This window comes from Centroberyx gerrardi, chromosome 3 (genome assembly GCF_048128805.1).
Source record: "Centroberyx gerrardi isolate f3 chromosome 3, fCenGer3.hap1.cur.20231027, whole genome shotgun sequence".
Classification (NCBI taxonomy): domain Eukaryota; kingdom Metazoa; phylum Chordata; class Actinopteri; order Beryciformes; family Berycidae; genus Centroberyx; species Centroberyx gerrardi.
In genome coordinates this window covers 18,250,482-18,262,341 of record NC_135999.1, presented here as the reverse complement: position 1 = coordinate 18,262,341, position 11,860 = coordinate 18,250,482, and the positions used below count along the sequence as shown (strand labels likewise).

Genomic DNA, 11,860 nt, shown 5'->3' with positions numbered 1-11,860 from the left:
TATACTATCTAGAACTTTTATCCGTTTTTGCACAGCAATTAGTCTATGATGACATAACTCATGTCAAACTAAATATTTGTTGTGTAAAAATGCATTTATTAAAAGCAGTGGCTCCCATGAAAACCTGATTTTAATGATTATGTACAGTATGAAATGAAAGTTTCTTCTTGGTAAAAATCCACTCAATGGCTCTGTTCTGAGTACAATCAAAATGTCAGATTCTGTTGACACAGTAAACATTGATCTGAAAAAAGCAAGTTTGACTGCCTGCAAGACAAAATGAAACATACACACACAGCACACAAAAAAACACATCTTACAATCTGTGTGTTCACACTATTAATTCTCCTGACAGATACCTGGATCGACATACAAACTGCATATGGGTCTCCAAGATTACTTGCACACATACAGCATTGGATTCACACGGCACTTTCCATGCTATTGAGGCACACATTCTAAGCTAAAAGTAACCCTCTTCCTTACATTGTTCCTTTGTCTACAGATCAGCACAGAATTTTACTGGCACATGAAAAGAAATCAGTAACACCAAAAAACTAACCCTCGATAAGGCTGCAACTCAGAAAATACCTGGACCAATGGAAAGAAATCACAGGTGTGATGGAAAGACCTCACACTGTCAGGAAGAGCAAATAGGCCAAGAACACTATTGCACATTCAGCCGTCCCATGTAAACTGGTAAACTTATGAGTTGTGTTACGAAGTTAGGAGTCCAAGAAGTAAACTCAGTTTGCTTGATGATATTTTTGAGTTGCGGCATGGTTAACCAGGTAATAAGGTTAAGGAGTGTAGGACACCAGATACAGTATGAGAAGAGTTCTTGTTCAGTATTTGTGGGCAGCGCCTTCATTTCAAAATATTTTTCCTTATTGGTATGTGGATGAACTTGACCCTGACATTAAAGGCACTGAGTAAAATGACATAACCAACAACTGGCTACCCATTATGATCTAGTGCTCCATTATTGTTCACAAACCAAACACCTCCCAAAACAAGATCAGATAGCTAAAAAAAACATGTAATTAATGTCCTCTTAGAAGAGTTGCATTGCTGATGTAGACCCAAAGCAAGTAAAGAGGAGCATGATCAGAATGGGTAACCGGCTGAGCATCTTTTGTCTTAGATTTTGTTTTCCTTCCCAACCTGCCTTGCAATGGGGCTCAATAACATCTCTATGTGCAGACCCTCCTCTTATCGTCAAACAGCTTGCGGACAGTGTAGACCTATGAATGGAGAAACAAACGAGAGCAACATGTTCAACATCAGGTTTGTGTGTCTGTGTGTTTGAAATTGTGTGATTGCTCAAAATACAGAGCAATTCCTTTGCGGTTCTTGAGCTTGTGAACCCTGGGAATGTGTTTACCCAATAGCTTTGCAATGTGACAGGGCTCTACTTACCTGGGTGAGTGCCACACACAACATGACCAGCAGACTGGCACAGGACCAGAACGAGACTCTCCAGAGGTTGTCTTCCAGAAGGTTCCGGTCTCGTGCCTCAAAAGCCCGCAGCACGGTCTGCATCTGTCGGCTGCGCTCCAGGCGCCGGTGCACCGAGTCCATGGACTCCTGAAGGAAGTGAAGGAGGGGGGTGAAAATAGAGACAGCGATGGATAGCAAAGGTTTGGTGGAAAGAGAGAGATTTTCTAAACATATGACTAGGCCGAGTCAACAGAATTCAACAGACATGTTTATTTTCTGTGCTGTTTTTGGCTGGGATCTGATCATTCTGCCACTGATGCATCTGACTGACTTTGTGTTTACATAATGCCAGTCTGTTAGCTGGCTAACCACAGCATGTGGTCAGGCAACCATCAATCACTGTTGTAAACACATCTGATTTGCATGCTAGCTAATGCATCTAGAAGGCAGCGTTAGTAGTTTTCTAGTAGTTGCATGTCAGTTGCTTTGCCAAATTAGCCTGCTGGCTTGTTGGCTAACTAACAAAGCAAAAAAAATATTTAGGTTGACTGAGCTGACTCTTCTCAAACTACAATTAATAGTGCTTTGGAGTAGAGGCTAGGACCAGATGGGAGAGGGCTGAGGACAAGACAGTTTCACAGTAACCTACAATTGGAAATAAATCTACCATATCAGTATTATAGTATATATATATATATATATATATATATACACTCACCGGCCACTTTATTAGGTACATCTGTTCAACTGTTTGTTAACACACATATCTAATCAGCCAATCACGTGGCAGCAACTCAATGCATTTAGGCATGTAGACATGGTCAAGACGATCTGCTGAAGTTCAAGCCAAGCATCAGAATGGGGAAGAAAGGTGATTTAAGTGACTTTGAACGTGGCATGGTTGTTGGTGCCAGACGGGCTGGTTTGAGTAATTCAGAAACTGCCGATCTACTGGGATTTTCACACACAACCATCTCTAGGGTTTACAGAGAATGGTCAGAAAAAGAGAAAATATCCAGTGAGCGGCAGTTCTCTGGGCGAAAATGCCTTGTTGATGGCAGAGGTCAGAGGAGAACGGCCAGACTGGTTCGAGCTGATAGAAAGGCAACAGTAACTCAGATAACCTCTTTACAACTGTGGTGAGCAGAAAAGCATCTCAGAATGCACAACACGTCGAACCTTGAGGCAGATGTCACTTTGGTAGCCGGTTGACACTGAGCTGAAAGCTGATACCTACCCAGTATTAGTAAGGTGTACCTAATGAAGTGGCCGGTGAGTGTATATAGTATCTATATTCATATATATATATTCATATATATAATAACTATTCATGTTTAATATTAACATTACTTAATTGACCTACACCCACACTTTTTCAGCTATCTCTGTTTTTCTAGCCTGGTTGTTATTGTATATATTTAGACATGATTTGAGTATAGCCAGTGGATCTCCAAGATCCCGCCAGTTGTGGTTGCAAAGAGATTTGTATGGCAATGCCTCAATCCTAAACCTAGAATCAAATCCATTTTCCTTCCATGTATGAGACTAAGGAAATTATTGGTCAGTGTGAAATACAGTAAGACACTGCTAAACTGAAATATAAACAATCAAAATATGAAACAAAGCAGTCTAAATTACTTAATCCTTCAAATTCATGCATTACAAGGTGTTTCAAACAAGTGGGACAAGGGCTCCATTTCTTTTTAAAGGGGAAGTGGTGCTTGCAACCAAAACCAACCACAAAATGTGTTTCAGTAAAACTAAACTGTTCTTCTAAAAAACACATACCTAGTGAAAATACTGTACATTTGTTTGAGGCAGAGCTAATTGGTGGGAGGGAGGAGCGATTCATCTTCTGAATAGAGGGACCTGTCCCCCTGCCTTCCCCCAAATCTACGCCAACAGACAGGGGTCTAATATCAGTTGCTGTGGTGAAATAGATTTCCTTTTCTGTATTAATTTCAGGATCTAAACCCAAAACAGGGTGTCAACAGAGGATGCTTCTCACCCGGATGTCTTCCAGCTTGTACTCCAGCAGGCTTCCTTCAGGCTCCTCTAACCCCGCCCACTCATCGTCCCCCCCCACATCTCCTCCTTGTCCCTCAATGATGACCTCAAAGAACACCATCTTCTCTGAGAAGCGACTGAAGCTGTTGTCAAAGCAGATTTGATAGTCTCCCTCTTCTGTAGGCTCCACCCTGGAAAAACAACAAATAAATTCAAAGAGAATTTAGATAGGTCCAACACTGCTGGAACATGAATGATAATTGCAATCAAGGATTCAGACCAATCAGAGGTAGCACTAACATGTGGACTCCGTCAGAGCGCCGAGACTCGACGATAAGCTGGAAGCCTAGGGGGGAGATGATGGTGAAGTCTACATCCATACCTGCCCCTGCTATCACCTGGATATGCACACACACACACACACACACACACACACACAGGAACAGATTCACAAAGTTTTCAACAGAGATTACTGTATGTATGCATTGCAAGACTGAGCATACTGTCCTCTCTTAAGTTAAGACTCTCCCACTAAACAAACATGCTGGACAAGGAGGAGGGCAGACACTTATGAGCACTGACTAGACTTTTAGATTATAAGAAGCCTACACAGCAAATGTGCCAGTGTTAATAAGTTAAATTTTTGACAATTATTTGGTGTGGCCAAGTGTTGACTGGAGAGTTGTTTGTCCACTCAGAGCTGATATGGCTCTGGACTCTGGCTCTGCTCAAAACTATTAAAAGTTTTAAATTAACTCTAATGGGTGTGGACATATATAAATACTGGCATACTGGCAGTTCATTTTTAACACCCTAAAGGTTAAATTAGGACTGACTCTTTTGCTGTGTAAACAATAATATATGCTACTAGTCTACTTTGATATATAATGAATAGTTGATTTTCTAACCCATCCAGCAACAGGAAAGCTAAAGAAAACGAAACCATTGGAAAATGGCAAGCTAAATTAGATTTGACATCTATGCTTCTTTTGGAGCTACTATGTGCTTATTAGTCGCCTCATTGCTCACCTAACTTCCATGATATGAAGCTGCTTAACCTAACTGTTAGTAGGCTAATCTAGCTAGTAGTAGTTTACTGTTGGCTTATCAAAATATTCATGGACGTTAAGATAAGTCAGTTGGTTGGCTGGGGCCAGCTAGCTAAGGATAACGGTCGGTAGCCATCAACAATATACTCTTGTAGCACTGTTATAATCCTGCAATAGATAACTGGGGAGCTGCTAGCCACACTTGCCTGATATTCGACCTCCATCGTACCATTCCTCACTGCTGTTTGAAAGAAACACTCGGATGTCCCGGCTGGCAACAGAAACGTGAACTCGCTGTCTTGGCTCTGTCCGAAAGGCCGCACCGAGCCGAAACACGACGCTAAAACTATCACGAGGACAAGCAAACTTGTTCTGCTCTCCCCTTTTTCACGGTTGAGGTCCATGGTCAAAATATTTCCCAAAACAGGACTATCTAACTTCTGCCATCTCCCTTGCATCACTCTTCCGCAGCACAACTTTGCAACCCTGTGATTGGATAGAATCCCGCAAACGAGGAAAATGCTGCAGACCAATCAGAAGAGAAAGAGTAGCCATCTTCCTCCAATCGCTCCATCGCTGAGCTGAGCCGTATTCCATTACACCTTAAGAGACTTGGCTCACATCCCAGCATCACGTCGCCCCCCTTTCTCATGATGTCAATTAAAAATATAGCTATCATATTCCACAGCTATCATATTCCAGCTATCATATCCCCCCCCCCCCCCACACACACACACACACACACCACTTTGTAATAATCAATGTGCACATTTTCGAACTATCAATGTGAAATGAAAGTTTTTGCCAGTGGCCTCACCCCGTGTTTTGGTCCATGTCCTTCCATGTCAAAAATATCTATTACAGTACTAACATTTCAACATGCTCCTGGTCTATAGCCTTCTCCTCTCATTATGTAGCCTATATAACACGCCTTTACCAAGCATGCACACTTCCGACTGTCTTCCCTGCATCTTTACCTCCACTGAGCACAACGTGTGTGTGTGTGTGTGTGTGTGTGTGTGTGTGTGTGTGTGTGTGTGTGTGTGTGTGTGTGTGAGAGAGAGAGAGAGAGAGAGAGAGTGGGTATAGTTAAACATGAGGATGTCAAAGTGTGTCAATGTGTTGTGCAAATTCAACATATGGAGTCTGCCATATGGCAAACTGCCCCCTCCTTTTAAAAAGAAATAAAAAAATAAAAAGCAAATGCAGAAACAGCTTGGGCTCAAATAGCTCTGAATTTCAAGCAGTGCAAAGTGTTAGCAGTAACTCTCAAACAAAGTGGTGTGCAGAGACAATCTCCGGGGTGAAAACCTGAAACGGGGCAATTTGCCCGAAAAAGAAGTGTTGCCTCAAGTTGAACTTGAGGTGATTGAGTCACTTTTCACATGCTTGCTCAATCTGACTTGCATGCCTCCACACCATTATCTTTAGTCATCTTCAATCACTTCATGTTGTTTGGCTGAAATGAGATGCATGTTCCTCAAAAATACAAGCAGCACGTTCTGCAAAGCATCCAGTGAGATGTGTGTGTACATGCAGAAGGCAGTAGGCCTAGCCCGCAGGAGGGAAGTGGCCTTGTGAACAGATTGTTGCTGATAGGAACCTGAGCTAAGAAAACCTTTGCAAGGAGAGACCAAATAAGTCAACCTGGTTAAATAGGTTTAAAAAAATGTGCCCAAATTGTAGCCCAGGTGTAATGTTTTTCTTAGTAGCAGACAAATAATTAAAAAAAAAAAAAAAACAGTGGATAACATAAAAACAGACACAACTGGAGTGAAAAATTGAAGAGAGAGAGGAAGTGTCAGCTGAGGGAAGATAACCACACTCAGCAGTCGTATAGGGAGTGTCCTGCTAATACACACACACTCTCTGTCTTTTTCTCTTCCCCCTGTCATCTGCATTTCCTCCTTGCGTGAGCTTGCTGAACAACAGTATCAGTGATACTTGACAGCAGGCGAACAAATAAAAGAGGTGAGGGAGGGCGTGAATCAGTAATCGATGCAGAAGATACTCTTGAGCGAAGTCTCAGCAGGTGGCTCCAGGATAAGGCATCTGAAGAAGTCATAGTCAGGAAGTGCCACCTCAGAGAATGTAATGTTAGTGCTCTTTCATTTTAGAATGGTCTACAAGAACATTTCAGCCAGTCAATATCCCCAAGGAGCATCAAAGGAGTATTTGGAAACTATCTTCACTGTCCTGCTGTCTGAGCTGTGGAGGAACTTTTGGTGGACGTCCGAATCCCAGGGAATCTCTTTGTGAACGACCTTGAGCAAAACGTAAGAAGAGTCTTGTTTTTTTTTCTTTTTTAATTCATCGGGCCTTTTGTAGCTTGTCTTTCCTCATGGGCCGGCAGTAAGAGTGTGGAGAAATCAGTCTGTTCCCAGAAGCTGCTGCATTGCATTACATGTACCTAAGCAGCATGGACAGCATTTAAAACTCCTGATTCTGTATTTCTCTCTCTTGTCTCTCTTTTCTCAATTTCAATTCAATTCAATTCAAATGAGCTTTATTGGCATTGGCAACAGTTGATAATCAAAAAAGCAGCAATAATAACAATGAAAATAATTGAATAATAGAAAATTGCAATTATTCAATCACACACTGTTTTCTCTCTGTCTCTGTTTCTCTGTCTTTCTCTCTCTTGTCTCTGTCTCTGGCTTTCTCTCTTGTCACTTATCTCTGTTTCTGTCTCTGTTTCTGTCTTTCACTCTCTCTCTTGTCTCTGTCTCTGTCTTTCTCTCTTGTCACTTATCTCTGTTTCTGTCTCTGTTTCTGTCTTTCACTCTCTCTCTTGTCTCTGTCTCTGTCTTTCTCTCTTGTCACTTATTTCTGTTTCTGTCTCTGTTTCTGTTTTTCTCTCTTGTCACTCTTATCTCTGTTTCTGTCTCTGTCTCTGTTTCTGTCTTTCTCTCTCTCTTGTCTCTCTGTCTCTGTTTCTCTCTTTCTCTCTCTTGTCTCTCTGTCTTTGTCTCTGTCTCTGTCTCTGTCCCTCTCTCTGTATCTCTCTCATTATCTCTCCCTCACCAGTTAGGGCTCTGTGACCTGGCCCCTTACATCCAGGGTGGAGTGTGATCAGGTGGGATGGCAGAGGGGAATGCAGGTGCCTACCCCCAGGTGTTTGTGGTGGACAGCCAGGCCAGCTACGCTCCTCTGCCCAGCGGAAAGAGTCTGAGGTGGACAAGGTTTGGCCAAAGGCTCCTGCTCCTGCTGGTGGGCCTGGCTCTGTTGGGAGTTGCTGTCGAGGGACACTTCATCTACTACCTGTATAACAAAACAGAGGTGAGACTGGTGTCTGCGTTGTGTGTGTGTGTGTGCGTGTGTGCATAAAGAAAAATAAAGTGGAACTCAAAATGGTTCTTCGTAGTGATGCCATAGGAGAACCATTTCTGGTTCCACAAAGAACCTTTCAGACCAAGGTTCTTTAAAGAACAACTTCTGCACTCCTTTGCCTGGACACCTGCATTGGGTTTTTGTTTATCTGCCCTTGTATAGCCTCATTTGCAATTGCACAATACTATGGAGGGGTTTGGTTATTTTCCACATTTATGCCATCACCCACCATCCAATATGCCAAAGAACCATACAGTATATGGGTTATTGGGATATTAAAAGTTTCTTGAAAGGTATGTCTTAATTCTTAGTTATTGGATGGTGGGTGATGGCATAAATGTAGAAAATAACCAGACCCCATTGTGCAATTGCAATTGAGGCAATACAAGGGCAGATAAACAAAAACCCAATGCAGGTTTAAGCAAAAGAGTGCAGAAGTGGTTCTTTAGAGAACCTTGTTCTGAAAAGTTCTTTATGGAATCAGAAATGGTTCTTCTATGGCATCACTCCGAAGAACCATTTTCGGTTCCAGTTCGCACCTTTATTTTTCTGTGTGCGTGTAAGGAAGTGAGATGAAATGATGAGACCTAGCTCTGTCCATCTAGTGCATGGAAATTCCTTTTCTTGAGAATTCCCCCCACATTCTCCTCCACGTCATAATCAGACATGCACTACACATTAGTGCGTGGGTCGTCACTTGGTCTTGAGGTTACAGCCTAATGACGGTAGTTGCTAACCATAGATTGAGTCCACTGGCTTTCTGCCAGTGGACTTTCGGTGGTTCAACTTCCCCTTCTTTTCGCTCTCCAGCACCGACCAACAGTAACTTGACTTTTCTCACTGTTTTACGCACCTCTTCATATATGCACGTTATGCACCTTATCTTAAAGTTTAAAGTTTATCAAACCTCATCTGCTAGATCTTGTAATGAGAAATATATAGAATTCTATATAGGATTTCCCCGTAGCTGTTCATGGGATGAGTAGACCAAAACTCACCCTCTTCCTTTCTAGACTTGTACAGATGGTTGGCATGTAAGATGAAGAGTAATGTTCTATTTTCTAAAATCTTCCGTACCCAAATTGAGTCTGAGGTAAGGACACAATTTACAATATTAAAAGAGTGATTTAAGTAAACTGAGACACTCTTCTTCCCTTATCAAAAATGCAAACACTTTTAGTGCGGCGTTATACGAACAAATGTTAAAACAATCAAGGGAGGTGTACCTCCACAACATGGGTATTTCATTTTAATAAAAAATAAGTGTATTGGTTTTGTTTCCTCACGGCTCTGAATACAGTAACTCCTCAAGTAAGCAGCTTTTTATCACTGTTTTACTCTTTTGAAGTTATATGTCATTATATGCAAGGACATTGCTGTTTGGGAGCATTATGCCTTTTTATAATATTTTACTAACTAAAAGTAATAATGTGTGCGTGTCTATATGTCTGTGTGTATTATTTCACATTTCCATGCATATCAACATGTGCTCTGTTGGTCTAAGGCAGGGTGCTTCCTGTTATTACAAGAACTTAAACTTTTGACATCTCACTCCTGAACACACGCAAATTTTATCACTCACCCGTGTGTTCACTCTCTACCTCTCTCTCTTCTTCTCCCCACAGCCCTCCTCCCTCTGTTTGTCTCTCTCTATCTGCCAGAATCACTCCAAAACATCTCCCCAGTCGGTAAGTGTAGGTGTGTGTATTTGTGTGTGTGCACAGATAATGTGTTGCATTGCACCGTCTGAGGTTTGTCGGTGTTTTGACTCTTCTTCTGTTTCAGGGCGGTAACTTATTGAGTCGGATAGGAGCTAAAGGTACAGTATGAGGCCTGGAGTTTTACACAGTTGGCTCCGTAAATAAACTTTGTGGGTTTTTCTATGATCACATTACATCACATGATTAATCTTGCAACTCAGGTTGTTGCAGTGATATTTAAGAGATATTAATAAAAACTACTAAAATGATTTGACAGCATAAGATGTTGGGACCATCACTGTATTGTTAACAAAATCATAGACCTTTGAGGGCTTTCTTTATTGTATACTATAGTTCCAATGACTTGATTGATTGATTGATCCGACTCTGCTTACTTAAACAGAGACCAATGAGATTCCACCAGTGCCCACAAGGCGAGCACATCCACCGAGGCCCTCTGCACACCTGATGGGTTAGAGCCCTCTCAACACACGCACATGCGCGTGCACACACACACACACACATACACACCCCTATGACCCTCGTTTACCCCTTTCTTTATGATATGACTTTCCTTTTCCCCCTTTTCTTCTCTCAAACCCACTTCTCTTTCCAGGCTCAGGCAGTCCTGTAGGGGAGAAGAATGTAGTGCAGTGGGTACATGCTGTCGGCGATGCCTTCACCTACCACATGGGTTACGACAAAGGCCACTTGTTGGTCGAGGAGGAAGGTTACTACTACCTCTACTCCAAAGTGTACTTAAATGCTGTAGAGGAATGCTCCTATATCAAGCACAAGGTCATGAAAGATACCAAGGCCTATGACAATTCCATGGAGCTTATGAAATCCAACAGGTTAGTCATTTTACAGCTCCTTGTCTGTCTACCTAACTGTCTGCTTTCTGGCCCAGTTTCCCATCTGTGTCTTTTTACATGTAACTGTGTCTGGCTGTACTTGTGCCTACATGTGCCCGCTTGATTACAATCTCTTCTTGTCTGCACTATCTGTTAAAAGGCAAGTTGAAATTAGTGCTGTCTTCGCTGTGGTGTGGTTAGTCACAAAAGTGGTTAACATGTTAGTGAAGGGACGGTTCAGTGAGATTGCTTTCTGATGTGGCAAGTAACAACATGACACCTTTGACATTTTTCCTCCAGGTTCCACTGCCGTACCCCGAAAGCTTCGAAGGATCAGAGGACTTCAGGCGGGGAGGATCTGTGGAACAGTTTTCTGGGTGGGGTTTTCCACCTGCACCCTGGAGATGAAATTTTTGTCACATTAGAGGAGGGAAGGAAGATGCGTCAGGGAACGGCTGACAACTTCATGGGGGCCTTTATGATATAGCAGTAGCGGGGAAGGGAATACCTCTGTCCCTCTCCTTCATCAGACTCTGTTTGCCTGTGTGTTAATCTACAACATAGTGTGTTAAAATATAATGTATCTCTGTAAGATTTCAGCTATAATGTCCAGTTAAAGCCATAGTTGACACAATGTATTTGAATCACTTATGAATAAGCAACAAATGGTTGCTTCATCATAAAAAGTATCTGATATTCAGGCTAACTCATTCGACTAGATCATTTGTTACATGTTTTGTATTGGGAATAAAATACTGTTTTTTATCAAACGAAAATGTGAGATGGCATCAATTCCTGATCAGATGATTTCATTGATAGTTATGAATGAAAGTGTTATTAATAGATAATCAACGGTAAATAAAGAAATATCAAGCAGATTTCTCTTCTACTCATATACTGGACTATACATACGCACGTAAGACTGTTATGAAACAGTGGGGTTTTTTTTCTCCTTTTCTCCTGCCTGTTCACACACTGAGGCTAACCACACACAGTATACAGAGGATGCAACATTACAGAGATGCAGATCTGCAGGCTACATAGTATATGCAATACACACAAAAAGCAGAGTTAGTGTATGTGTGCATGTGCATGTGTTTGTGAAGATGAGGATGTGGTTAGGTAAGGATAGTAGCTACTGAAGTTGGTGAAGCTGACTCAGCTGTAGACTACATACTGCACACAGACAAGGGGGGGAAAGTTCCCAGACCTGACATTGGTGTCAAATGGAACGAGTCAAAAAGAGATATAGAGGTGGAAATGAGTGAGATCTGGGCGGCCAAGGAGAGAGGTGGAGGGATTCTGCCAGGGAACAAACAAAGAGAAAGGAAAGCAGAAAGAAAAGAGGAATGTAGGTGAGGAATGGAAAAAAAATTGAATAAATTAAAGGGAGAAGCAAGAAGACACAGAAAGCCAGCTGGATAGGTTGGCAGAGAGGTAGACAGATATGCAGGCTGCCAGATAGGTGACATGACCAGAG

At 42.0% G+C, this 11,860-nt stretch overlaps 2 protein-coding genes across 3 annotated transcripts; one reads left to right on the top strand and one right to left on the bottom strand.

Annotated features, from left to right (window-relative positions):
• Window positions 1-65: 65 nt before the first annotated feature.
• Window positions 66-4,972, bottom strand: tmed1b (transmembrane p24 trafficking protein 1b). Its single transcript, XM_071927696.2, has 5 exons — window positions 4,703-4,972; window positions 3,748-3,845; window positions 3,449-3,638; window positions 1,420-1,587; window positions 66-1,244 (listed from the first exon to the last, which is right to left on the bottom strand). The coding sequence occupies exons 1-5, from the start codon at window positions 4,952-4,954 to the stop codon at window positions 1,194-1,196; spliced, it is 759 nt and encodes a 252-aa protein (XP_071783797.1). The 5' UTR covers window positions 4,955-4,972; the 3' UTR covers window positions 66-1,193.
• Window positions 4,973-6,454: 1,482 nt separating this feature from the next.
• LOC139933592 (tumor necrosis factor ligand superfamily member 14-like) lies at window positions 6,455-11,167 on the top strand. 2 transcript variants are annotated; one of them, XM_071927720.2, is made up of 7 exons: window positions 6,455-6,772; window positions 7,528-7,775; window positions 9,452-9,514; window positions 9,612-9,645; window positions 9,930-9,998; window positions 10,143-10,380; window positions 10,681-11,167. In XM_071927720.2, the coding sequence occupies exons 2-7, from the start codon at window positions 7,578-7,580 to the stop codon at window positions 10,865-10,867; spliced, it is 789 nt and encodes a 262-aa protein (XP_071783821.1). In that variant the 5' UTR covers window positions 6,455-6,772; window positions 7,528-7,577; the 3' UTR covers window positions 10,868-11,167. The 2 variants fall into 2 exon arrangements, with proteins under 2 accessions (XP_071783821.1, XP_078138922.1); XM_078282796.1 differs by having other exon boundaries at window positions 7,524-7,775.
• The last annotated feature ends 693 nt before the right edge of the window (window positions 11,168-11,860 follow it).